This window comes from Carassius gibelio, chromosome A21 (genome assembly GCF_023724105.1).
Source record: "Carassius gibelio isolate Cgi1373 ecotype wild population from Czech Republic chromosome A21, carGib1.2-hapl.c, whole genome shotgun sequence".
NCBI classification, from domain to species: domain Eukaryota; kingdom Metazoa; phylum Chordata; class Actinopteri; order Cypriniformes; family Cyprinidae; genus Carassius; species Carassius gibelio.
In genome coordinates this window covers 11,404,764-11,431,591 of record NC_068391.1, presented here as the reverse complement: position 1 = coordinate 11,431,591, position 26,828 = coordinate 11,404,764, and the positions used below count along the sequence as shown (strand labels likewise).

Sequence of the window (26,828 nt, the reverse complement as noted above, 5' to 3'; positions counted from 1 at the left end):
TCTATAAAAATCTATAATCTATAATCTACCCATACAATGTTTTTTTGGCCACTGCTACTAATATACCCCAGCGACTTGAGTCTGGTTTTGTGCTCCCGGGTCACATATCGTGCTGCTTGTTTAAGTCCTGAAAGCATTCAGTGTTGTTCAGTAATGGCAATGAGATTAATTAAAGATTAGATTCAGAAATTTAAGGTCAGGGGAGGAAGGATTGTGGTGGATCAAATAATGCTTCCTAATCTATTTGAGCTATTACTGAAATACAACCAGAATTTTGGTTTGTTCTGATTGCTAATATTGTCATGGCAACTATGATGTAAATAAATAAACAAATGATAAGGATAACAATTATTACAGGAATTACAGCCTGTTCACTTTTTGTTTTACTGTTCTGACTGGACAGTATGTAATATTATAATACAAATAATTATTGATAATCATACTTTCATTACAGTTGATACTGTGTATTACGTATGACATCCTTGTCTTGCTCTCTGATTGGTTTACAGTGTCAGGTTTAAGCATGCAGACTGCACACAAGCGAAGCACATTTCAGTGTTTTTTTATATAATGATGTAATTATATTTGCATGTGCTGCACTTTGATCATTAATTTGTTCATTTGTTTAGTTCCTTCACATGACGTTTGAGTCGCTGCTGGTAATCTCAGCATCACAAATTTACACTAATTTACTTGTAGATCTTTAGAAATGGCAGGAGTTGAGAGGTTCAGGTAATGACTACAGTCACTTTATCCCATTTAAACCATATTAAAACCCTAATGAAGAGCACGGATCTGCCTCATCACCACTTTCAAGTGAGAAAAGTCAGCGATGGGACTGGCATGCAGACAAAACGAGGCTGGGAGATCATCATCAGGTCATATCACCAATAGTTATGTGACAACTCCATTACCCATAAAATGCTAAATATGCTTTCTCACCATTCATCTCTGTTTAATTCTGAGTGCTTTATACACGAAAATGAAAACAAAAAGCAATTTTTTTTATTGTACATTTGTTATTATCATTTAACAATGTTTTTCTTTTCCTTTTTTTTTTTTTTTTTTTAAAGTTTAGTTCATATTTTGAAAACAGACCTACACAATTTGTAAAACAAAAAATATGGAGCCTTTTTTTTGGTTTGGATTTTGTAAAAATTTTTAGATGGTTATGCAAAACTTTTTTTTCTTTTTTCAATTTTAATTATGCACAGATTATGCAAAAAATAAATAAATCCTATAATAATATACTTTTAAAAAGTAATAAAATGTTATGTTGATTATGCATAAGAAACCATTGATCAAATAAATTTAGGTATGCACAATATACGCATTAATGGTCAACATTTGAGACTTTTTAATCAATATTTAATTGTGTAAACTTTTTTTTTTATATGATCTTATTTTTTCAAGTATTTAATAATCAATAAAAAATCATTTAATAGCACTGTTAAATGTACTTGCTATCAAATAACAGAATTAATATGCATTTTTCACATACATGTACAATATTTGAATGTTGTAATATCTACATTTGTAATTGTTATTGTAATGTTGCAATGCACAAATTCACTTGTAATCGAATTTTCATGTGTCATTATCTGCCAAAATGACTTTAGGGTTACTCAGCATTAGCATCATTTTATCATGCCTGTTTAAATTTTAAATGTATTTTGTACAAATAAAAGATTTAAATCTGCATTCAGAGAGATGAATAACTAGACCTTGTTAGACCTGTGTAACACAACATACTGAAAGATGGCCTCTGATGAACTCTGCACGAACAGTTCATCTGGGGCCTGAACGCTGTTATATAAGCATTAGCTACTCTGTGCCACGGACTCTTTAATGGTCAGGTCTTGTCATTATCCCATTAGCTGTAGATATTTTAAGGTGCCACCACTTTTTATTGGTACCTGGATGTAATAGTTTCAGACATTCAGTATCCTGTGCTGTCACTGTGTGCGGAGGCCAGTTTACACCTCGTCATCAGAGCTGACGGGCCAGCAACCGCCTGGACCAGCAACGGGACAGAAGGTGTGTGAGGGCCATGGGGAACACACACGCAAGTCTGGACGACATCCTCGCTGAGGACATGCACCACTGGTATAACAAGTTCATGAGGGAGTCTCCATCAGGCCTGATCACACTTTTTGAACTCAAATCCATCCTGGGACTGCAGGGCATGAATGAGGACGCCAGCAGTTATGTGGACCAGGTGTTCTTCACTTTCGACATGGATGGGGTGAGCGTTCATTCTTGAATTTGCATGTAATATGAAGAAGCAGTGTAATTTCTGAATATGTTGACTAAGATGTAATTTTCCAATCTTGCATATCATCCTTCGTAGCTGTGTTACATAACCGTTATTTATTGTTTGATCCTAAATGGTTGTTTCAAATAGACCTGTGCACCAGAGCTCAAATGGGTAATACAAGGTCAACTCTGGTTAACAATACCCATTTTTATAATGGCAAAAAACTAAAAAAAAAACAAGGGGCCAGATTATATGGCAAATATATGCTGGTAGTAAATAAATATATATATATATATATATATATATATATATATATATATATATATAGTACAATGTAAAAAAAATAAATACATATATATATATATATATATATATATATATATATATATATATATATATATATATATATATATATATATAGTACAATGTAAAAAAAAATACATTTTGTTTTATTTTATTTGTCAAATTTTGCCATATGGTGAATGTGTCGATAGCAGGCAATATGATATATGATGTGTATTGAGAAATATGGCGGTTGCATTTTGTTGTGTAATTCTTCCAAGCACACTTGATAGGTTTACTGATGTGTCAAGTACATCCAGATTTCATTCTAGTCTGTTCAGCTTAGAGGAGAAAAGCTTACAAAGTAACAGTTACAAAACGTCCACTGATTAATTTTAAAGCAAACTAGCATAATGATCATGACTGGATCTCCATATTTAAATTGTTCATATTAAAACAGCCTAACAAAAAATATATATTTATTGTTATATGAACTGTCCCTCTTTTTCTTTGCCTTAGGATGGATACATAGATTTTGTGGAATATATCGCTGCCATCAGCTTAATGCTCAAGGGGGAAATCAATCAGAAACTGAAATGGTACTTCAAACTTTTTGACCAGGATGGCAATGGAAAAATTGACAAGGATGAACTGGAAACAATATTTACTGTAAGTGAACGTTTTTTTTTTTTTTAACAAATACCATAAACCATTCCAGTTAGCTAACTTTAGTTTTTTTGCACAAATGATACAATACACACTATGCCCTCAACCATGTAGTGTATGAATTATATAAGCTTATCTTGTCATTTATAATCAGAGTCTGATAGCCCCTCCCTCTTTGCCACGTAATTAAAGCCATGAGAGTTGAGAGCATGAAGTGTCCAAAACTCCACACTTCTTTTATTTTTCTGATTATTTAAGTGCATCATCCAGGTATTTACAGTTCACACTAATCACACTATTTATACAAAAACATTATAGAATAGTGCACTAGTACGCAATATAGGGATGTTAACCTCTGCTTAGGATAATCACTGAACAACCTACATTTATATTTTATCCCACATTAGATCTTTGCGAATGAGCTGAAAATAGAAAGTCAAAACTAGAACCTCACTGCAGTTCAGATTATGTTTACATGGACTTTGGATCAGTCTGCTTAACTTGTAGATGATCTGATTTAATCCGGTTAGAGAACGGTCTTCCTTGTGCTGTTTCTGTACAGGGGTCTCTGGGACTTGACACTTCTTAGCGTGTAAATAGTGTTGCGTGTCATGAAGGTCTCATGTTCAGCTGACCTCAGGTGGCTGCTCAGCTATGCCATACAATAATGCTGCAGTTCTAGGGATGGAAAATTTGTAATAGAATTTCATTGATGTTTCTATAAAAGAGAAAAAGTTTTATGTTTTTGGTGTTGTTGTTGTTCTACAACAGGCTATACAAGACATTACAAGAAACCGTGACATTCTGCCAGAGGAAGTAGTGGCTCTTATATTTGAAAAGATTGATGTTAACGGAGAAGGTGAGAACCAGTTGATTTATGAAAATTTTCATCTGTATGCATTAATATATTCTAGTTGATTACATCTCCCTTTACTTAAATGTTCAGGTGAACTGACGCTGGAAGAGTTCATTGAAGGAGCCAGAGATCATCCGGACATCATGGATATGCTGAAGAAACTGATGGACCTCACTCCAGTCCTGATCATTATTGTCGAAGGGCGACAGAAACCGATCAATGCAAGTTAAGCAGGCTAAACTCCATCAGAGAAACCAGAAACATTCCCCGCCTGAAAACAAAATGAAAGTGGAGTTTGCTAGTCCCACTCTTGAGGAACCGCTGTAGCTTCCCACAGCTCCTGTGTGATTTCCTCAACAGAGAATTCTCAGGGGAACTTTTGTCCAAGCATGGTGCTGTCTGACCCCAGTGGAGATACCAAGCCTTGCATCGGAGCTGTCCTCAGCTGAACATTAATCTTCTAATGCTGTAAGGGATTCAGGAGACTTGGCAAAGCTTAGAAGTGAGCAGTGTGGTGCTTTTTAAGGAAAGGCTCAGTAGAGCACATCATATAATCCATGTACTTGTGCTTGAGCTGATGTTTATGGCATGACTATATTGCTCTGGGAGGGAACTCTGATACAGTCCATTGCCGATGTGGCCTGAATTGCACTAAGAACTGGGAAATGAACAATGTATATACAGCAACGGTTCTCAGTTGGTTTTGCCTACATTTTACACTGCACATCAAATGGCAATCCAAAAACAACAACAAAAAATTTACCTGTAAATCAAACATTTCTGTAGAATGTTGTATTGAACATAATATTTCAATGAACTGTTTCCTACATTGGTAACCTGACCAGGCTGAATGGGAAATATAACTATTTGATAAATTCATAAATGCAATAGTTGGCCACAAAATGTTGACTTTAATATCTTTGGTGTTATTGACAATGGGAAGTTGTGCCTGTTTATTGTGTTGTCCGTGACCCAGAACAGACCCTAAAACCCATTTCTGACCACTGATATCATTTCACAAATATTATAGCACTTTATCAAAGGAAAGTATCAAATTTTTTCTTCAACAATTTTTTTCAAAATTAGTAACTGCATTTTGACTACCATTCAAAGGTTTTATATTTTATGAAATGAAATGGGGGAAAAAATACAGAAAGACACATTAAACTGATCAAAGGTGACAGTAATATTTTTTTTTATAATTGTACAAAAGATTTCTAATAATGCTGTTATTCTATTTATCAAAATGTCCTGAAAAAGATGTCACAGTTTCCACAAAAGTATAAAGCAACACAACTGATTTCAGTATTGATAATAATAAGAAATGTTTCTTAAGAATCAAGTCAGCATATTAGAATGATTTCTGAATGATCATGTGACACTGAACATTGGAGTAATGGCTGCTGAAAACTCAGCTTTGGATCACAGGAATAAGTGCAGACTTGGTGAGCATAAAAGATGTGAAAAAAATAAAAAGACTTACAGAACCCAAAATTCAGAATCTGTATTGCACATATTTAAATGTACATTTAAATGTATATTTCTGTATTGCCACTGTTTAAAAGTCAGCAGGTGTTTCTGTTTTTTAACAAGTCTTGAGTCCTTTGGATAAGCCTTGCATTAGAAACCTTGAGAAAACCACAAAAGGACTCTAAAAGTGCTTTTACACTTGGAAATATTTTAACAGCATTACTAAAAAGCAGACAGTTACAGTACGTATGTCTAGACTCAGGCTTGATCTTTTAGCACTAAATTTAAATTGTGTAACCATAGCATACAGTACATAAACACCAGTTCAGTTGGATGCACACCAAAGATCGGGGGCGTTGTTTATAAAATGTTGCAACCATCCTACATTTGATCTGATGATCATTTCTCAAATATGCATACATGTGATGCAGGGAAATGAATGTACACACACACACACACACACACACACATACAAAATGCTTACGCCTGCTTAGAATCTGATTTTATGTTATGAATAAGGCACCAAAACTGAGTTCTTTAGCATGATGTGACTTTCATGACTGTTTTCTCTGTTACTTTATTTTCCAAAAAATTTTATGGAAGCCACAAATGCTGGATATGAAGCTTTGAGATGATCGTTGTCATACCCTGAACTGCACACTTGCCTCCAGTGGCGAATCTCTGTATTTGACCATTTTCGCTCTAGAAATATTCTAGGGACAAAATCAAATACTTGAATGAGGTATCGTCTTCCTACACTTAGTAAGAATCAGGAAATATGTCATCAGGTATGGAATATTTATGTTGCCTTATTAATAAAATTGTTTAAACAGACCAGTGTTTATAAGCATGTAATTTTAGTTTTATTTGTATAATATTATAGTATTTATTAATATTTTAAATTAGCATTTATTCTGTATTTTCGGTTTTTGTTTAGTAATTCTAGTATGTGCTTTTGTCATTTTTATTTTCTTTTCTATTTATTTTCATTTTTATTTCAGTTTTAATTTTAGTGCTTAAATTTAAGCAACATTTCTAAGTGTTTTCGTGTAATATTTACATGAATATTTATAAGCTAAAATTATTTCAGCTTTATTTCTATTATTTTATATATATTATTTTCTTTCTATATTTTTATTTATATTTCTATTAATTCATTTTTTTTAGTTTTAATTAATAACAACAACACTGCAGCTCAGAGGCAGATTTACTTAGCAAATACAATAACAGAAACACCTTTAAAAAAATAAACATTTGTATACATAATCTACATTACATCATTATTTAAGTGATAAACAGCTGAGTACCAAGATATTCATATATCCCACAAACCATCCCCAAACAAATCCCAAGATAATCAGCTACAAATCATTCATTTTGGTCCAATGAAACATTTTTGTCCAATTCAACAGAAATAAACAGCTCCTAGATATTTTGCCCAACCTCCAGCATCTGCATCACACAATTCACTGCATTTTAGTCTTTTTAGTGGTGTCTGAACATGTCAACAATGAAACATATAGTCTGATGAAGGCATATGTCACTCCAAGTGCACAGTAAACTGATGTAAACATGAGAGGGAGGAAGGGAAATGTCTTCTGCCAGACTGTCAGCGGGTAAACCACCTCACAGATCAGCTCAAGAGGAATCAGGCCCAAGAGATACGTAGCTTCCAATTGGTTCAACAAAGCCCCGCCCTTCCTGAAAAATCAAATGAAGAATCACATTACCAATACTCTGCTCAAACATCAAGGCAATACAAATCCATTAATTCCATTTCAATACTGACCTGAACAGTGTTTTTAGGGACGTGAGACTGAAGATCGTAAATAGCAACATGAGAAATATTTTGATGGGCAGCTCTGGAATTAAGAATTGAAATGCTTAAGAATTACACTCAGTGAGGACGCATAATGCCTGTTGTGAGATGTTAGGAGTTTTTCTGAACGGGACGTACCTTGGGTTGTGAAGAGGAGTGGAAATAGGGAATAATGACCGGTTACACTGAGCATAAGAAAAATCCCAGCATCCTTTCGACTCTCAACAGCGAGCAAACTGAAAAACAAGAAACCGTGTTTAATAGGTGGCTGGCAGAACATGCTCATGTACGAATACCATCAGATGAACACCTTAAAGGAAGTATGGCCATCAGAATGGCTTTCTCATGCACATGCCAACCAAACATAAAGGATCCAAGGGCACAAATGACAAGGCAGCGCAAGAATCCTCTCGCTCCATTAGGTCTATGCCATATCTTGAAAAGAGCAGGCTGCAAGGGACAACATGACAAAAATGGTATATATATTAGAGTTTGGCAAATGTGGACATCAATTGCCTTTTTTGTATTGACTATTTTTCATATTATGTCAATGGATTAAAACAAGGCCATCTACTTGAATATTTAGATTAGGAATACAAATCTAAATGAACTCACCAATATTGACAGTAACGTGCAAACTAGGGTTGCTAAAGGAGAGACTGAAGGAAGCACAGAGTGCTGAAACTCCTGAACCAGACCACCAGTCATCGAGGCCTTAGGAAGTTTGTTTACATCAAGCAGTTTGAATTTCACACCTAAACAAGTGAATAATGTGTCAACGCTCCTAATATGAAGATAAAATCTAATTATTCTATTTAACCTATAGCAACTCAACACAAATGAGTTATTGAACATACCCAGGATGGAAAAAGCTTTATCTGCTATATTGTAAAGTGCCCAGATGTTTGGTGCCCAGTACGCATGACACAGACCACGCTTGAAAGGGAAGAGTCGTGACAGGACTTGTGGAAGCTGACCCTTGATGAATAAAGATGAACCAGATTTATCAATGAACCACTGTGTTAAAATAAAACAAATGTAATTAAAACAAAGGCTGCATTATATGATCAAAAGTAAAGTAAAAACAGTAATATTGTAAACATTTCTATTATTATATATTATAAAAATGACTGTTTTCTATTTTAATATGTTATTTATTTTCTGTGGTGGCAAAGCTGAATTCTCATCAGCCATTACTCCAGTCTTTAGTGTCACTTGGTACTTCAGAAATCATTCTACTGCTTAATATTAATAATAATAATACAAATATATATATAAATATAAAAGTTTAAAATTACAGAATTTATTAAATACAGAAATCTTATGTAACATGATAAATTTTATGCAATATTATAAATCTCTTTGCATTCACTTTTGATCAATTTAATGCCTCCTTGCTCCATAAAATTATTAATTTTAATTGACTTTACAGTTGAACAGTAATGTATATATATGTGATTATGCAAAGATATTGATTCATATATTAATAACAAACCAGTGCTATAAAGGGTCCAAATGACACAGCAAAAGTAGACAATACTATAGTTCCTAGTGTTACAAGTCGCACAACACTGAAACTTCTCCACTGCAAAGAACCATCTGAAAAACAAGAATTTAATATACATTTATAGAATATATATATATATATATATATATATATATATATATGAGTACATGACTATATTGAATTTGTGTGTGTATGTGTGCATAAATAGTCATAGGCAAAAATATCGGCACCATTGGTAAATATTATCAAAAAAGGTTGTGAAAATTCATCTGCATTGTTAATCCTTTTGATCTTTTATTTTAACAAATTCAGAAAAATGTATCCTTTCATTGGATAATAAGGCCCCTTTTATTTAATACTTTTCGAAACCTCCATTTGCCAGTTTATTCTCTAAATGTTCTCCTATAATGTCTGATGAGGTTAGAGAACACCTGACAAGAGATCAGAGACAATTCCTTCTTCCTGAATCAATCCAGACCCTTCAGATTCCCAGCTTCATGTTGGTGCTTCTCCTCTTCAGTTCACTCCTCTCATTTTCTATAGGGTTCAGGTCAGCAGACTGGATTTGTGCTCAGTGATCAATTTCTGTGTTGTTTTTAAAGTTTGTGTTTGAATTATTGTACGGTTGGAAGATCTAAACATGGCCCATTATAAGGTTTCTAACAAAAGGTCACTTACTGATTTTTTATCTGTTGGTATTTGATAGAATCCATGATGCCATGTATCTAAACAATATGTCCAGGACCTCCAGCAGAAATATAGGCCCACAACATCAAAAATACAGCAGTATATTTCATTGTACACATGGGATACTTTTTATCTGTTTGCTGCTAAAAAGCTCATTTTTATTTTCATCTGACCACAGAAGCCAGTCCTATTTAAAGTCCCAGTCGTGTCTGATAACTGAATATGCTTTAGTTTGTTTTTGGATGAGCAAGGAGAATTTTTCTTGAAACCCTCCCAAACAACATGTGGTGATTTAGGTTCTTTTTACAATTTTTTTTTAAAGGTTTTCTGACCCCGAGACTCAACTATTTCAAGCAATTCTCCAGCTGTGATCCTTGGAGAGTCTTTAGCCACTCAAACTGTCCTTCTCACCGAACATTAGGACGATACAGACAAACGTCCTCTTCCAGGCAGTTTCATAACATTTTCTGTTGGTGGGAAATTCTTAATTATTGCCCTGATGGTGGAAATGGGAATTTTCACTGCTCTAGCTCTTTTCTTAAAGCCACTTCACTAATTTGTGAAGCTCAATTATCTTTTGCTGCACATGAGAAATATATTCATTATTTTTTCTCATTTTGATGTAATTAAGGGAATTTGGGCTTTGTTTTCCCTCCTCTTTATATTTCTGTGAAACAGGAAGCCATGGCTGGAAAATGTTATGTTTATAATCATGCTGGAGTGCTCAAAATTGTGAACATGAATGGGAATATACTTGAGCTCATAAGAATTTCTAGGGGTGCCAGCAATTGTGTCCAACGAGTATTTGAGAAAAACCTTTATTTCATGATGATATTTCCCCCCATTTTAAATTCTTATAATCCAATGAAAGGATAATTTGTTGTGATTTTTCATATATATATTATATATATATATATATATATATATATATATATATATATATATATATATATATAACGCTGATAATGAAATTTACTTACCTGCATTGCTCTGCGTGAAACAAAAACATCTCAGCAGGTAGATACCATATGCAGGTGCGATGTATAGATATATGTGCTTCAGGTTTAAAAGTACTGAAAACAGGAAGGCCCCCTCGAAGTGTCTATTCTGTTAACACAGAAACAAATACATATATTCCAACAAATTTGCTAATAAGTCAAATAAGAAAAAATAATAATAATGAAATGCAATGTAATTCACATGTATAATACAATACAAATTGATTTCAAATTTCACATTATTAGTTATGTCATACAACTCAATAAATAACACAGAAATTACAGCCAATACCTGGATATGTCTTGCTACTGATAAAAGAAGAACTCCAAACAGGAAGCCATTATACTGGAAATGAATATCTGAAGGAATTAAGTCAAGCAAAATTAATTTCAGGTAAGGGTAATGACATGTCTGAGCCACATGCATGACTTTTGACTTATTAATGACGAAGATCTCCAAGGATACGATCAACAATTAGAAGGCCAAAGTTCCACAACAACAACACTGCCAGGATGAACGATGGCTTTCCCAGAAGGTCCTTTCCTTTGTCTTCTCGCAAACACTTGCAGCATCTAGAATAGTACAAATGTTCTTCATCCCAGATTCAACATAAACAAGCCTTTAACATCGTCTTTCTATAAAAGGATCAAACTGTAGCATGTAGAAGCTGCATACTCTTTAACAGCATAAAAGAAGACCACATCAGCCACAATGACTGACAGTCTTTGGAACAGGACAGTGGCTGGACTTGCATAATTCAGATTCTGAACAACCAGCATCTCCTTATCAAAAAAACGGCCTATATGAGAGAGTCCATATTCAAACCAAGCAAACAGGGGAGGATAATCCAATGTCCACTCAGATGTATCCTGAAAACAATAATAATACAAATTTGAATAATTAAGCCACAAAATGAATACCTGTGTGTTATATGTAGTGTGATGGTATGAAAACTGTATAAATCCATAAGACTACCTCATAATACCACTGTGATACTGGCAGACTGTGAGTCAGGGCAAGCCAGTTCCTATGTACTTCAAAGTCCGTAGAGTGGCTGAAATACAATCGTTTTAAATGACAATATTAAACTGTTTGGCATTAGGTGATGCAAAATAATTATTTCCCTCTTCATTAAATTAAATTACGATGAGTCTCATTGCTCGCTCTTCTGACATACCAGTGGGTTTTCAATTTTATGTGATCACAAAAAGTGTATTATGTGAGATAAATTCACTTACTACGCATTTATCAAAAGACATTTGAGAAATGAAACTCCGAGAGCCAGAGCATAAAACCAGCTCTGATCCATAGTCATGGGCGCAGCCATGACAGATTCTTAGAGAAAGGTAAACTTTATTTCTAAATGCCGAATTACAACCTTTGGGAGGTGCAAAGTTGCTGACATGCACATGTTATCCTGCAGGGGGCGCGTAGCGGCTCAGAAACCCGGAAGCCGCATTGAGCCAAATGTACATGTCAGGACGTTTTTTTTTTTGTATAATCTGTGATATTTGTGCCCTAAAAAGTATAATCTTTTACATGTGAACATAATAAAGTTGTTCACTAATATACAATACGAATTACGCACCAGAAACCCCTATAAATGTATGTTTAAAAATGCGTAAACAGAGATCACAAATGATTGTGATTGGTCAACACAAAGGCGTTTTGAAAAAGTAACGAATTTGAGTGGCGGTCTGGAGTGGATAATTATTTATTAAAAAATTATCGCAGTGTTAAACTTTAACAGAAATGTGTTCATTTAAAATACACAGTACACTGTTCAAAGTAAAAAAAAATAAAAAATAAATAATAATATTTAGAACCGTCGCACATGACCATGACAACATCCGGGCGCTTGGCCTTGTTTCAAGATAACAGCCTTTCTAGTTGCCTATTTTATTTCTACCATCAAAAAGAAAAGAAAAACTCCACCTTCTTCACAATTTATCGAAACGTCATCTAAAGTGTACCAAAACAGGTAACTACATATAGTAAACGAACAGATCTGGAGAGATTTGTTTTTAAAGAGGGTGCTCATCGAGTTGACCCTGAGAGCTGGAATGACAGAGAGGAAAGACAGACACCAGAACTCGTCTTAGCTGCTGTTGAGAAATTTACAAAAAGTATAGAAGCTAAATAGGCATAACAGTAAATTCCCACACAAACAATTATATTTATTTAGGTTAGCCCTTATTACTTTTTATATAACAATGTCATGCTGGGGAACCTTTATACGGAGACAATACCAGTTCTCCTCGCTGCTAAAACTGCATCAACTCAACATCCAACCAATGTGTTATCGGAGAGGTAAGTGTTGTTACGACACAGCGCAGTAATGACCGCAATTCAAGGCTTTACAGAAGTACTTCTTTTCCTTTAAGGATTCCATAAAACGACTGCTGTCAAGACATTCGATGTGAGAAAAGTGGAGTTAACGCCACTGGAGCAGAGAAAACTCACGTTTGACTCCCATGCGCTCGTGAAAGAGCTGGAAGCCAGCGGTAAGTTTACTAGGTCTAATATTTATGGCAAGCTATTTTAATATTAATTGAATTATTTATTTACGATTTGTTGTATATATATATATATATATATATATATATATATAATTTTATTTATTTATTTATTTAAGATTTTGAAGTAAAAATATAAGCTTAATGTATATATTTGAGATTGAAATTATATTTACTCAATGTATTAATTATACAATGTTTGTTTACATTAAGCTGATTTTTGTTTTGTTCCCCTGCATATGTAATCCAGGCTTTGAGAAAAAGCAGGCAGATGTGATCGTCACAGCACTGGTGACTCTTACTACAGCCAATATAGACATTGTATACAGAGATATGGTCACTGGAGCACATCAGGTAAACAACCAACAAAACTGCTGTCAGCAGAAATGACTATTAATGAAACCCATTGAATCCAATAATGTTTTCTACATCTGGTATAGGAAATAGCTCTACAGCAAATCATGGCTCATCTAGACGCTATCAGGAAAGACATGGTTATCCTGGAGAAAAGTGAATTTGCCAATTTACGCTCCGAAAATGCTGTAAGAATAAAGTTTAAATCTGTATTTACATCATTCTTTATTTTTTGGCGCCATAATCTGAACACAAAATAAAGTAAAAAACTTGTTTGTCTACAAAGTTAATACTAATTGAACACATACTGAAATGTGTCATTGACAATATTACGCCAGTTATTTAGTTCTTCACCTTCCTTATTATTTTACATGCAGAAAATGAAAACAGAGTTGGAGCAAATAAAGAACAGACTACTGGTGAGTAGAAGTAGATAGAAGTTTTGTGAATTTCAGTAATCATTCTGCACAGTACCATTGTTTCTGTTTAACAAAGATTTTATTTATCTTTTATGTTTACATTGAAGGAAGAAAGTCAAAAAATTAGAGCAGATGCAAAGTTAGACATTAATTTGGAGCGAAGTAGAATTACAGACATGGTATGTGAACATTATTTGTTAACATTTTGTGCAAATTTGTATTATTATGTTTTTTTTTTTTTTTTACATTCACAATTAATCCAATATTTTGTATTCTAGTTTACAGAACAGGAGAAGAAACTTATGGAAGTCAGAACAGAGTTCCAAAAAATGGTGAGGTTTACAAATAGTTGTGATCACAACATGTTTTAACAGCAACACAATCATTTAAACAGTGATCACAAGAAAGCTTTTCTATTCAATATGATTACATAATAATACTTTTATTGTCATAATTCATGTAAATATGTTTTAACAGTCTCCATTAGGGCGATTGAGCGACGCACCACCAAAGGAAAGGGAGGGATTATTTTTTTCTTTTACATTCAACCACAGTGTTACCCTAGCTTTCACTATTCTAGACTGTTTGTGCTACCTCTAAATATTCCAATCAGCGTCGAGTCGCATTTTGTGTAGTACCACCCCATTTTGGGCGATTTCTGCAAAACTGGGAATCGCCTCGAGTGCTCTCATAGACTTTCATTCAAAGATATTTTTTTTCTAATTGCAGGCACTGCAATGCAATCTCAATGAGTTCCGGGAGAGCTCGCACTAACGTGCTTTCATCATCGTGTGTAACTTGTGCAACGACTGGTGGGAACAGTGACATCCAATAATATTTAAAAACTATTTTGAATTTTAACAACAAGAAAAAATGAAAACAAATACTTTAATATCTTTATCAAATGTGAAAGAAAAAAAACCCCAGAGAGACGGGGACAGCTATGCCTTTCTCAGCTGAACTTGATCGACATCACGGCGAACGTTACCTCAGCGCAGATTAATGCTGTCGTACCATTCATTCGTTGTAGCAATAAGGATAAATTGTAATTTAAGATAGCAGTGTAATGTAAGTGAGGAATGTGATGTAAATGAGCAGTGTAATTAATACAAGTGAGTTGTGAAAACAGTGATTTATGTGACTTCAGTTATTTCTTATTAAACTGAAATCGTAGTAAAATGTTTTTATATGCCGCTGTATTGTGTTAACGCACATATAGAAACATAAGGAGAGCAAGAGATTCCTAATATCAGTTTATTTTTAATTAATACTATAGTAGTTCAGTTCCCTTTACATCTTTAACTAACCATTAATTTATCAATTGAATGGTTGACCTATCCTCTTTAATCAAGCAAGCATTTGCACCCCTGAGTGAATTGGCAGGAGGCCGCCACTGTTCTAATATATTATTATAGTCAAGCTCTTTTTTTTCTTTTCTCAGAATGCTGATATAGAAAGTGAAGCTGTGGAAACTTCAAAGAAAATAGACATACAAGTAGCCTCTTTGAAAACCCTCCTGGAATCACTCAAGCTAGAGACGATTAAATATCTTGCAGGTATGTACCCAAGATGCTTTTCAAACAGATGACATGTATCTCTAAATATATTTGACTTAACAGTGACTTGTTTGCAAGTCCTTCAGATAAGACTCCCAATTTGATAACACACAAAATCATCGTTAGTGGCTCTTCAGTTTGTTGATGCAATTTAAATTGAGTTTTATGAGCACTAAGAACATTATATCAAGTGATCTTTTTTTATTATTATTTTGTTTCACAGCATGTATCTTCACCTGCCTGGCAATTGCCTTGGGATTCTATCGCTTTTGGAAATGAATCTCACAAAACAGGAGAGAAGTTATGTCTGGACTTTTTATCTTAAACATTGTGCCTTTTGTTTTAATCACCTGATGTACATGTATTTTATTATGTTTTTACATTTCAGTAGAAGTTTTTTTTTTACGTAACAAATGTGTTGTTTAAGTTTCTTTAAGATTAGAGGTGCCCAAACTCAACTAAAAAAGTCCAAAAATTTAACTTTTTTGAAGTTGGTATGACAAAAAGAAAACGTTGCATTATGTCCAAATATATAATATTAAAATATAATGATCTATGTTCTCTAGATTTAAATGCAATCAATGTATTAAGGTTAAAACAAAAAGATTAAAATTGAAAAGGGCTATATTTGGGCATCTCTGCTTCAGTATGACATAAATTCCAACAATTGTTTTGTTTATATATTATATATATATAGCCAATAAATGCACAAACGTTTGGCCATATTTTTCTTTTTTACATCAACATGTATATCTAACATTATTCTCTTTGATGCAAGTACATAATAAAAAAATAATAAAAATAATTTCAATGAAAATGTCTTTGTGTTAAAAGATTTTGTGAGCATGTGTATATGCATGAATACAAATATTATCTATTTAAAAAGAATTTGGACTATGCCACTTTATTGTATTTTATAGAAGGGTTATTCAACCTTATAAAGTGAAGTGCAGTGACATTCAGCCAAGTATGGTGACCCATACTCAGAATTTGTGCTCTGCATTTAACCCATCCGAAGTGCACACACACAGAGCAGTGAACACACACACACACACTGTGAACACACACCCGGAGCAGTGGGCAGCCATTTATGTTGCGGCGCCCGGGGGGCAGTTGGGGGTTTGATGTCTTGTTCAAGGGCACCTCAGTCGTGGTATTGAAGGTGGAGAGAGCACTGTACATGCACTCCCCCCACCTACAATTCCTGCTGACCTGAGACTCGAACTCACAACCTTTCAATTGCGAGTCCGACCGTTAGGCCACGACTTCCCCAGATGCCAGTTCTGAAGTATTGCAGTCATTTCACTTAATATGTTGAAAAACATAGCTTAGCATTTTATAAGTGTTTTATTTTCAACTTATTAGGATAAACATCTTGTTAAACTATATACTTACAAGGTAGCACACACATAATTGCTTGAATCATTGTTGTAATCAAGTTTTAGCTGTGACGAGGTATGACTTGTTTTTATATATATATATATATATATATATATATATATATATATGAATCAGCCCTGTCCATCTTCATGCTCCATTACCACCAGACTAATCATATAACACAGTTCCATCAAATCACTGTAGTATATCTTTGAAGAAAAGTCATTTGGAAGTGTTAGCTGACCAAGCTAACACTTTAAAATGAAATTAAAGCATTTAAGTTTAACCATTTTAGACTATGAAAATGATGCTTAAATTTAACACAAAGTTTTACATGTTTTATAAATATTACAAATGTAAAAAATATAGATGAATTAAAAATATGGTTGTAATCATAACTACTTTTATGGTACACTTGTGAGACATTTTAACAGACACGTTGTAATAATCAGAACCAAATAAATGAACAGAGAAGGTTCCATTAGCACTGAAACTTTATTTAGGATTATGCATGAAACAGACAAATTTCAATCAGTCAAAAAGCCACAATAATCACTTTGCACACAAGACACTATTTCTTCCTCAAATTTTTTATTGAATTTTCCAAATAAAGCAAAATTGCGCTTTGAACCTCTGCAAAAAGAGAAAAAGAAACACCCATTTTTTTTTTTTCATTTTTAACTAAACACATTACTCTGAACCAAATACAGTAGTAAACTGAAATAACTATTTACATATTGAGGTCAGGGAAATACTCATAGTAAATTATGTTCCATCAACTATTAATAATTTACAATAGGCCCCAAACCTGGATTTAGGGAATTATCAATGAATGAAAAGGGGTTTGCCTTGTTTTTTGGAGGCAAAACAAAAAGTCATTCATAAATTAGTATTCAACCATTCTCCAAAAGTCAGAACAAATTACTCATTGAGAACCAAAAAAATCACCCAAATTCAAACTTCTTTCTTATCAATACTACACAAAGAATACCAAAAATATCTTTATTTATAAATTAAATTATACATATACATTTACCCCAAACGTACATCTTTCACAGTACATTTCATTGGGCATTCACATGGCAAAAAAATACCTGAAATGTGCAGGCAAATACAAATACAAAAATGTATTTAAAGTGACTAGCTGAGGTCCCTGCCCCAGATCTCTGCAATATAAAAATATCCTTCTTTACAAAAACACAAAAGACCAGCTAAAGTAACCACAAAAAGAAGTGGCTAAGGAGCAGCATTGTTAGAAAATAATTGCACTGGTTTGTGATTCTCCTTCTAACTTAACCTGAACCTCCTCTTTTACCGTTGGTGCATCCATAACGTCCTCTGAGGGCTCTTCTTTAATACTGGAGCATGACACCTCATCACCCTGCTCTTGTTTAATGAAAGCTGTTAAAGGGTTTTCTGTAAGCATTTTATTGGGTGATGGCGTGGACTCCACAAAGGAGGATGTCTACAAAAAAAGGGAAGTGTTTTAATTGACTAAATAAAAATTAAGATGGAAAGATTTAACTTTACTTAAAAATCGGAATCCTAAATACAGCATGTTTTAGCCACTTGACTTCAACATGTAGGTGTGATGCATGTTAACAAGATGCCATTCTCCAAATCAACACTTACATTTTTGTAGTCTTCGTAACATGAGGGATGATATGTCTAAAAGAGAAGGGAAAACAATTTAAGTCTTTTATCAAACATCAATATTATTTTTCAAATTAGTTGTATTAGTAGAATTCTTACCTTTCCATCTACTCTGATGGCATTCTTCAGGTGCCACTCTTCCTCTTCCTCCTCCCAGTACATCTCAAACTGCTCCTGGCAAATCTCACACAGCTGAGGAGATGGAAAGAGAGAGAGAGAGAGAGAGAGAAATCTTTAATTCAGCATCTCATTTTTCTAATACTATGAATTATCACACAGTTGTGATTATTAATTATCACACAACATGTTCATCATCTAACCTCATGAACGACGTCTGCGGCAGCCTTAACGCTCTGGAACTCTCTCTCTTTGGCTGCTTCCTGAGTTTTCTGTACAACCTCTTCATTAACTTTTTCAAAAAACTGACTCTTTGCCCTCTCCTCAAGATCAGCGATTTCCTCAAATTCAATCCAATCCTAAAAAAAAAAAAGAAGAAAACTTCACGATGTTACAATTTTAAAAGTCCTTTGTTCCATTTTCAGGAGTTCATTTCAGTTCTTGGTGATACATTTCTGAAAATATACATGATTAAGGAAAATAAATGAAACAGGATTGCCTCCAGCTTACCGTCAGACTATAGTACCACCGGCGATATGTAACTTTCTTACTGATGTCCTTCTCTGAACGATTCTGTCTGTAATGCCAGTCCAAATGATCTGCATACACATCCGTCTGAGATGCAGTAAAACGCATGCCGCAGGAATAGCACTGGATTCCAGTATACAGTTTGGTGATAATGCTGTCGTGTCTCCTAAGTAACACAAATATCCCAAAACAGCTGGTGTCTTTAAGTCATTTTATAAAGATATTTCTGTCAGATTCACTTGTGTCTAGACTCCAGAGAGTATGTAGATGTACATACTGTTTCATGTCCTCCAAAACAAAGCCAGTCATGTCTGGGACATCTTCATCTTCCTCTTGTTCCTCCTCCTCTTCTTCTTCAGGAACAGATAAAGTCTGACCTGCTGAAGTGGAGTCTAAAACATTTATATATAGATTTAATCTTTACACATGTTCATTTGAAATAAGACTGCAATTAATGCAATTTAATTGTCCAATGGTAATAAATGAAATAAAATACATCATGCATACCAGTCGTTGAGTCCGTTTGTGCAGGTTTTATTATTCCAGTTGATAGAAGTTTTGATAACAGATCGTTCACATCTATTTGCCTCAATGGCTCGGGCTCAGGCTGCTGAAACTGGGAACCTGAATCAATGATCAATTTACTTATTATAATACAGGTCTGAAGTAGAAGCCACAATCAAAACAAATCTAGGCTGGTAAGTTAACAGTAGTGTACGATTCTGTTTCAGGCTTTTATTGTAAAAAAAAATTAAAGACATTCTCACCAGGCTGGAAAGATATTTGGTTTGGTGGCATAAAGGGTTGAGGTCCCATCATCTAAAAATTCAAAAGACAAAAACGAAACTTTATTTTTCCAAGTTAAAAAAAAAAAAAAAAAAAAAACTCTTTAACATTAACAAAAATAAAGGACTCCTTGAGTAAGGAATACGTACAGGCTGAGGAACATTTCCAACACCCGGACCAGGGAAAGGAGCAGGTCTAAATGAACCCTGGAAATCCGATGACATAGGGACTGTCACATTGAAGTTAGATGCTTGAGACACATTTTGCTGCATGGGAAACTGTTGGGCCGGGCCACCAAAGGTGTTCATGGGTGGAATGTTGAAATTAGGTAGTGGTACAGCAGAGTTTACCACAGGGGCCTGACCTTGAGTTTGATCATATATTGTTGGCTCCTGTGGTCTGAGCTGGTTTGGAATATTTGGACCGCAGTATCTTGGATGACCTTGTGGGTCATATCTTGGCATGACAGGCTGTGCATCAAATCTTAAGGGTTCAGGCTGCACCGGGTTTTCAAAGCGCATCCCACCTGATGGACAATCAAATCTAGCTGCACCCTGCTGTTCATCATAATTCATTAATCTAGCTGGGAACCGTGGTTCCTCATATCTTGGTGGACCATGTTGCATGTGAGGATTATCGAACCTTGGTGGATTAGCAAATCTGTTTTGGTGGATTGGGTGGTCATAATTAACTGGGTTTTGAGGGTCAAATCTCACATTACGAGGCTCTGTGTACCTCATTGGCCTGTGTGATACTGCTGGGTTGTTAAATCTCACAGGTCTTTCATGGGCTTTGGGAAATCTTTCAAACCGGTGAGGGGCATCAAAGCGATGTCCAGGATACCTCACGGGTCCACCAGACCCATCAAATCCCCCCGTATTGCCTTCGTACCGAGGAGGAGGAGCATAAGGTCTTGTAGGACCATCTAACCTGGGCTCTCTCATGTGGCTAGGTGGCTCATCAAAGGGAGCTTGAGAATTCTTATATCTATCAAACCGTTGAGGAATATTTGGTGCATCCTGCCGTAGCGTGTTCACCAGTGCCATAGATCCTTCAGAGGAGTGATTCGGTGTATTTCCAGGAGATTCACCATGGTTTCGTCCACTTGTTGCCTGTTCCGAGAAATTATTATGCCCTGGAAGAACCTCTACACTTACAGGACCATCATCTGGACCTGTGCCAGAGTGCACACTGTTGGGACTTTCAAAACGTGGGCTGATGTCTCCTGGTTGTTGATCCATTTCAATAGGAGATGATGACCGTTCAAATGGGGGTCCTGCAGATTTTCCACAAGTCCCGTCCAAGCTGACAGGACTCTGTGAATTTCTGAATGTGGAACCTTTACATGATGGAGGCCTGTCGGTTCTTCTAGGATCTTCATGGTCAGGCTTTATGGCATCACCAGACATTTTATGCACTTCTGAGATTTCACTGTATTGTTCAGTCATTTCATGTTGAGGCTGATAGAACATTTCATGCAATGGCAACTGGCCATCTTTTCGCACTGTAGAGATAGATAAATGAATATAGGAAAATAATTCAAGTTTAGACTCTTTATAAAACACCAACAACAACCTAGTGGATGTTTAATCATTACCTGCCATGGTGAAATACAATAAATGTTTAAATGTTCAACTTTAAAAGTGCTATAATTCACATACATATTATTTAAAAACAGGACAAATCTTACCTGGACGCTGAAGCTGGGTTCTTTTCAACTTAGATTTGTGCTCAAGATAAGAAAGCGCCGCATCAGATATTCCTTGTTTCTTTTTTGACTGATATACTCCCTCATCACATGATTCATCCCAAGAGTCAGACCGCTGTCTTTCCTCTTGATACTGAAAAAGTTGGTTTATTTGATGGGCTACATTGAGGAATTCTTCATTGGATATTTCACCATCAGCATGTCTTTTGCTAGCCTGAAATGAAAATGTCCTGATTAGCAATATTCTAATTAATAATGTATTAGATAAAGAAAAACTGATTACAAAACAAAAATATGAAATGGCCATACCTTCCTTAAAAGATCCCGTTTACTTGCAGAATTAAGTGCTTCTGGAATTTGTATGTTACTGTCAACACTCAAGCGATGCGGTTTAGGTGTACGAGGTGCAGATGGTCTTTGATTAGTGTTCCAAGTCTTGTGTCTTTGGGTGCTTAGTCGTCCATGTGAGAGATCTGACTCTGACTGCTTGGGACTGTTAAGGCAGTTTATTAATTTGAATGTGGTTATAAATGTAATAATAGAAAGTCTAATGATGTTAAAAAATTTACTTAAGTCACTTACTTTTTATTTTCTTCCCATCCACTCCTCCATCTCTTGCTATCTTTTGTGTCTTTATGCTCTGCAGGAAAAATTCTCTGCTGTGGTCCATCTTTCTGATCAGCAGGTCTATCGTCAAGCGGTCTTTTTGATCGTCTTGGTTCTAGGGAAATTTTTTTGGTACTTCGTTCATCTCTTAGACTTGATTGTGAAAAAGCATCATCATTATGTGGATGTTTACTTATCCTAGCCTTTCCAGACTTGGGAGGTGGAGAAATACTCCTGGTTTTTCTCTTTGGAGATGAATGCCTCTCTTTTCTTTTGGGAGTATGTAACGGTGGGGAACGTGATCTTGACCGAGACCTTTTTCTAACATTTGCTTTGTTCACTTTAATTTCTTGTTTCAGAAATGTCTCAAGTCTTTCATGCTTGTTTAGAGAACCATTTATAAGCTTGCCCCTGGTGCTGCTGGACTTCTGATGATCCAAGTTTTTGACACCTTCATCCTTATCTTTCTTCTCTGAACTTCTTTTCTTCTCTCGGACATCATCATCTTTTATATCGGTCTTGTCATGCATCTGCTTTTGTAGCCTTGGGTCCTTCTTATTCAGTTCAACAGTCTTTGAATGCTCAGACTCCATTCCCCTGGGTCTGACAAAGATACCTTTTCCAGATGGTGACACCGCCTTGGATTTCGGCTTTTCCTCAACAGCAGAGTTATCCTTTTTTGGAATCCTCATTTTCTCCAACTTACTCTGTCTTTCAGCTAAGACTTGTCCTCTTTTTTCTGATGTATTCTGAAAGTTTGGTGTGACCTGACTCTCCTTCTTATGCATTACTTGTTCCTTTGTGTTTACAGCAGTGGCACCAGGTCTGTTTAATCTAGGATCTCTGGCTGACATTTTTTCTGATGTTGCTGGAAGCCAAGGTTTGACCTGAGGTGCAGAACCCGTATGTGTGATTTTTGCTGAGACACGCGCAGAAGCAGCGACATGGTGGTTTGAAGCAATAGTAGGACTGGCAGCCTTGAGAATAATAATAATAAAAAAAAAAGATAAATTCTCTTTTAAAATAGATTAAGCAGTATGAAGAATGATGGTTTAGCGGCATTAGACCAACTAAAGCTCCTATACACTGCTATTACATATCACTTGCACTTGACATCACAAAAAAATTATACTTCTAAGACTGCGAATACTATCATGTAACTCATTCTAGTTCATATTGTTATAAAGCACATGACTATTAAACTCACCAACTGAGCTTTTGTTTGTTCAAGTTCAAGCTCAATCTTCTTTTGCTGAAGTTCTAACAACTGCTTTTGCTTTGCAAGCAACTGTTGTCTTATCAATTGTTCTTGTGTCAAGCTTGGGGCTGGAGGTTGTGGTGCAGGAGGCTTCGGAGATGTTTCTTCAGTCTACGCAAAGAGAAAAGCACACATTTCAGATAAACCGTAGCAGTGCACTTTTTCCCACCTCTGGAAAATTAGAACTCCTAGTTGGAACTCCTTAAAAGCTTACCGGTTTCAAAAATTTTGGGTTGACATGTATGCTGGCATTCACATTTGGTGGCAATGGTTTTATAGGCCAGGCAGGATCTAATGAGTTCACACGCACATCTAGTGCATATAGTTTCTTCAAGGGGAAAATTTCATCCCACGTGGAACGCAATTTGAAGAGACTTTTTCTAGTGACCTCATCCACCTAAAGTGAAGTAAAAGAAAGAGGGGAAAGAATATCTGACTCCCGTTTAATCTCAAAGAACACTTACAAAACTATATAGTTTACCATTCATAAATGTAACAGAAAATGTATTATTAAGATATGTAATAATCTATAAAGGTAAAGGAATTAATTAGCACAAAACAGTATTTTAAACTAGGACAAAAAGCACATGACGTTCAATCGGTAGTAATACCATGGACACAATTTCAAGGAATTATGTACCTTCTCAAATACACAAATAAAGGAATTGACTAGGTTCTTAGCAAACACTTCAAGGTATGCCCCTCCAACATTCTTCACTATGGAATCCACTAAGTACAAAACTGGGAGCTTCTCACCAGCAGGTGCCTAAAGTGATAGAAAACTGACAAGTTTAGAGGACAACATGGGAGAAAATCACAACTACACAGAATGACTTTTGAGATTATTAAAAGTTGAAGTTGGATTAAGAAAAACTGGCACAGAAAACCAAAATCAAGTACTTAAGGGAAAGTCCATTGTTTGCGGTAAAAAAAAAAAAATAAAAAAATAAAATGAGAAGTTCCTTAAAAACTAGATCCATCAAAAATCAGTTTCTCAGATGCAGGAATAAAAAATACCCACGTCCCAGGTACAAAAAAAAAAAAAAGTGAAAAATTGTAAACCCCGTCTTCAGTGTTCTCTCTCCCGGCTCAGTCCATCAAGAAAATGGTTTTGTTAGGTTGTCAGTGCAATTCAATTTCTGGAATCATTTAAGCAAGAAGCACAAGTCCTTTAAATTGAAAAAAAAAAAGAAAAAAAGATTGAAGCTTTTTGTCACTTGTATTTTTTTGTACTTGACCAGGAATTCAACTCATTCCTGTAGGCATCCATGTAAGTTCAAAATGAGATTTGATCTTCATTTGGGGCACCTGGTCTTAAAAAAAAAAAAGTGTCCATAAAAAAAAAAAAAAAAAAAAAGGTTGTGGACAGGTTGTAACCAAGTGCAGAGAGCAGCAGTTTCTCAAAATTCTGCAATAATTTTGTTACAAGTATTTTTTACACATTTAGGCTTGGAATGTCATTGGAAAGGACACTGCACCAATGCAAATATATTTGTATTAAAGAATCTTTTAGATTATAATTAAATCAATATAGCCAACATTACCACAAAAAATACACTGGGAAATAAAGACAAAAGGACATTTCACATAGTTTATTGTCACAGTTGTATACCATTTATTAACAGTGCAGTAAAGAATGGAAAATTACTCAGCAATCTAACACCCCAAACCCTTTATTGGTTCAAGTACACAGGTATTTAAATGGCGCACATTTGTATTAAGAACTCTAAATACAGGCATGCTCATATTCACGGAGCAGCCCAACATGACTAGCAGAACTAATGCAATATTTCAAATAGGTTGCAAACATAGACAAGGATATGAAAAAATTCCTCGGATTTCCCAAATAAAATATGCATCCATGTACACTGGTGGCAAACCACGTGTACCAACTGGTGATATGACATAACTACAACCATGAGTATACAAATACTTATTACGGATTAATTGTTGACATCAACACGGGTTGTCTTGCACCTTAGATTTCTAATCAATCCATGTTTACAAAATTCCTGTGTATGGAAAGTACAGAAACTACACAACGACGACTCGCTGGGCTGATTACATAACACGGAAATTTCGTTTCTTTCCTATCTAGTTCTTGTAGATTAATTATGATTCATAACGCATGATTTATATAGTGTCATAGAAAAATATAACTTGTAAACTAGTATAACATCAGTATAAGTTAATAAATCGACGTTGCATTAAAAAAAGTAGTAGACTGTATGTGAATCCACCAGACTGTTATCATTACCCTCTAATCTTATTAAGCAAGTAAAACATGGATTATTAATTTCAAGCCAAATGTGCGTCAACATTAAGTCCTACTTCATGAGCAGCTATGATCAAACAAGCAGATAAACCTGCTGTTGCAACTGGCCTAATTTGGTAATGTGGATTTGGTGACTTTTTTGAGCTACAAAAACAGTAAATTCAGACTGATATAAAATTTAAAATCAGCATAAAAGACACCTCCATATTAGTCAACTATAATGTAGCACCAAAAAGTGTTTTACGCGGATTTATACAAAGTGTTAGATAAGTAGTCGTGGCGCCATGTTACAGGCCTCATGTCACGTAGTAATTTAACTAACGTTAGCAACACTCGAGCTAAAAGACGATGACTGAAACGAAACAAAAATAAATCTATTTTCATAAAAACCTTGGCAATTTGTGCTTCAATTATTGCGACGATATCCTTGGTGAACTGGATGTTTTCTTCGGCTAGAATGGTGAGCATGTTGATGTGCGGTTTGCTGTTGAAAGTCAGATCTTCCAGCGAGGACTGATACTCGCGGCAGGCGTCCTCCCTCGCGCCTTCGTCCGACATCTTTGAGCCGTTGAGTCGAGGGCCGTCGCCACACAATTTAAGCTTTTATACAAACATTAGTTGAAACACAGTCCTCCTAAACATCTGTACTTCATCTGAGTTTCCTCTGTACGTGGAATGTTGTGCCAGACCTCGTCGCGTCTTGCTTCTGAATAACGATATTTTCTGTTTAGAAAAAGTGTTCCAAAATGTCCGTCGTAGTACTTCAGTGGAGACCGCGCGTCATCTAAAATGCTTTATAGTTGAACGCGCGTCACTGCTTCCCAATTGGCTGCGCTGAAAAGCTCGAGTTTGATTGGCTGATGAAAGCTTGTGCTCAATGTCATTGGTCAAAACAGAACTATTACGTTCAAAAAGAGCGTATAAGAATTAAATCATTCAATAAATCAACAAAAATCACAACAGAGTACAATGTCGTCAACTTGAAAATGAAATATACAGTTTAGGATTATTTGCATAGAACAGCGGTTCAGCGGATTCAAAACACATAGAGTATTATTTTTAATAAAATATAAGCACATTCATATGGAAATAGGTTTACATACCTTGCATTTGTATCGTCTATTTTGAA

At 35.2% G+C, this 26,828-nt stretch overlaps 4 protein-coding genes across 5 annotated transcripts; 2 read left to right on the top strand and 2 right to left on the bottom strand.

Moving 5' to 3' along the window:
• Positions 1–123: 123 nt before the first annotated feature.
• LOC127941844 (guanylyl cyclase-activating protein 3-like) lies at positions 124–6,365 on the top strand. The gene is made up of 4 exons (XM_052537290.1): positions 124–2,245; positions 3,059–3,208; positions 3,977–4,064; positions 4,152–6,365. Exons 1-4 carry the CDS (start codon positions 2,051–2,053, stop codon positions 4,289–4,291), a joined length of 573 nt encoding a protein of 190 aa, XP_052393250.1. The 5' UTR covers positions 124–2,050; the 3' UTR covers positions 4,292–6,365.
• A 355-nt stretch (positions 6,366–6,720) lies between these two features.
• On the bottom strand, positions 6,721–11,933 carry LOC127941842 (probable dolichyl pyrophosphate Glc1Man9GlcNAc2 alpha-1,3-glucosyltransferase). The gene is made up of 13 exons (XM_052537287.1): positions 11,782–11,933; positions 11,519–11,597; positions 11,219–11,412; positions 11,009–11,115; positions 10,835–10,902; positions 10,525–10,651; positions 8,846–8,949; positions 8,208–8,328; positions 7,966–8,105; positions 7,661–7,800; positions 7,489–7,586; positions 7,321–7,393; positions 6,721–7,232 (listed from the first exon to the last, which is right to left on the bottom strand). Exons 1-13 carry the CDS (start codon positions 11,868–11,870, stop codon positions 6,998–7,000), a joined length of 1,575 nt encoding a protein of 524 aa, XP_052393247.1. The 5' UTR covers positions 11,871–11,933; the 3' UTR covers positions 6,721–6,997.
• A 453-nt stretch (positions 11,934–12,386) lies between these two features.
• Positions 12,387–16,205, top strand: ccdc90b (coiled-coil domain containing 90B). The gene is made up of 9 exons (XM_052536255.1): positions 12,387–12,853; positions 12,928–13,047; positions 13,310–13,413; positions 13,500–13,601; positions 13,791–13,832; positions 13,940–14,011; positions 14,111–14,164; positions 15,274–15,388; positions 15,612–16,205. The coding sequence occupies exons 1-9, from the start codon at positions 12,757–12,759 to the stop codon at positions 15,665–15,667; spliced, it is 762 nt and encodes a 253-aa protein (XP_052392215.1). The 5' UTR covers positions 12,387–12,756; the 3' UTR covers positions 15,668–16,205.
• A 1,039-nt stretch (positions 16,206–17,244) lies between these two features.
• On the bottom strand, positions 17,245–26,489 carry LOC127941639 (pre-mRNA cleavage complex 2 protein Pcf11). 2 transcript variants are annotated; one of them, XM_052536941.1, is made up of 16 exons: positions 26,090–26,489; positions 24,065–24,190; positions 23,639–23,821; positions 23,374–23,535; positions 22,143–23,143; positions 21,870–22,053; positions 21,543–21,774; positions 20,002–21,356; positions 19,834–19,885; positions 19,574–19,690; positions 19,344–19,446; positions 19,049–19,232; positions 18,742–18,897; positions 18,521–18,613; positions 18,401–18,436; positions 17,245–18,233 (listed from the first exon to the last, which is right to left on the bottom strand). In XM_052536941.1, exons 1-16 carry the CDS (start codon positions 26,255–26,257, stop codon positions 18,021–18,023), a joined length of 4,365 nt encoding a protein of 1,454 aa, XP_052392901.1. In that variant the 5' UTR covers positions 26,258–26,489; the 3' UTR covers positions 17,245–18,020. The 2 variants fall into 2 exon arrangements, with proteins under 2 accessions (XP_052392901.1, XP_052392900.1); XM_052536940.1 differs by having other exon boundaries at positions 19,344–19,458; positions 26,090–26,488.
• Between the last annotated feature and the right edge of the window lie 339 nt (positions 26,490–26,828).

What these genes read in the sequence shown, in the direction of transcription:
- LOC127941844 (XM_052537290.1), top strand. Translation starts at nt 2,051, where the DNA reads ATGGGGAACACACACGCAAGTCTGGACGACATCCTCGCTGAGGACATG. An exon ending in AACTGGAAACAATATTTACT is followed by an intron (nt 3,209 to 3,976) that starts GTAAGTGAACGT and finishes GTTCTACAACAG; the next exon opens with GCTATACAAGACATTACAAG. An exon ending in GATTGATGTTAACGGAGAAG is followed by an intron (nt 4,065 to 4,151) that starts GTGAGAACCAGT and finishes TTAAATGTTCAG; the next exon opens with GTGAACTGACGCTGGAAGAG.
- LOC127941842 (XM_052537287.1), bottom strand. Translation starts at nt 11,870, where the DNA reads ATGGCTGCGCCCATGACTATGGATCAGAGCTGGTTTTATGCTCTGGCT. An exon ending in TAAAGCTTTTTCCATCCTGG is followed by an intron (nt 8,106 to 8,207) that starts GTATGTTCAATA and finishes TCACTTGTTTAG; the next exon opens with GTGTGAAATTCAAACTGCTT. An exon ending in ATGGCCATACTTCCTTTAAG is followed by an intron (nt 7,587 to 7,660) that starts GTGTTCATCTGA and finishes CTTGTTTTTCAG; the next exon opens with TTTGCTCGCTGTTGAGAGTC.
- ccdc90b (XM_052536255.1), top strand. Translation starts at nt 12,757, where the DNA reads ATGTCATGCTGGGGAACCTTTATACGGAGACAATACCAGTTCTCCTCG. An exon ending in ATTTACGCTCCGAAAATGCT is followed by an intron (nt 13,602 to 13,790) that starts GTAAGAATAAAG and finishes TTTTACATGCAG; the next exon opens with AAAATGAAAACAGAGTTGGA. An exon ending in GACGATTAAATATCTTGCAG is followed by an intron (nt 15,389 to 15,611) that starts GTATGTACCCAA and finishes TTTGTTTCACAG; the next exon opens with CATGTATCTTCACCTGCCTG.
- LOC127941639 (XM_052536940.1), bottom strand. Translation starts at nt 26,257, where the DNA reads ATGTCGGACGAAGGCGCGAGGGAGGACGCCTGCCGCGAGTATCAGTCC. An exon ending in TTATTTGTGTATTTGAGAAG is followed by an intron (nt 23,822 to 24,064) that starts GTACATAATTCC and finishes ACTTCACTTTAG; the next exon opens with GTGGATGAGGTCACTAGAAA. An exon ending in CCGCAGACGTCGTTCATGAG is followed by an intron (nt 18,614 to 18,741) that starts GTTAGATGATGA and finishes CCATCTCCTCAG; the next exon opens with CTGTGTGAGATTTGCCAGGA.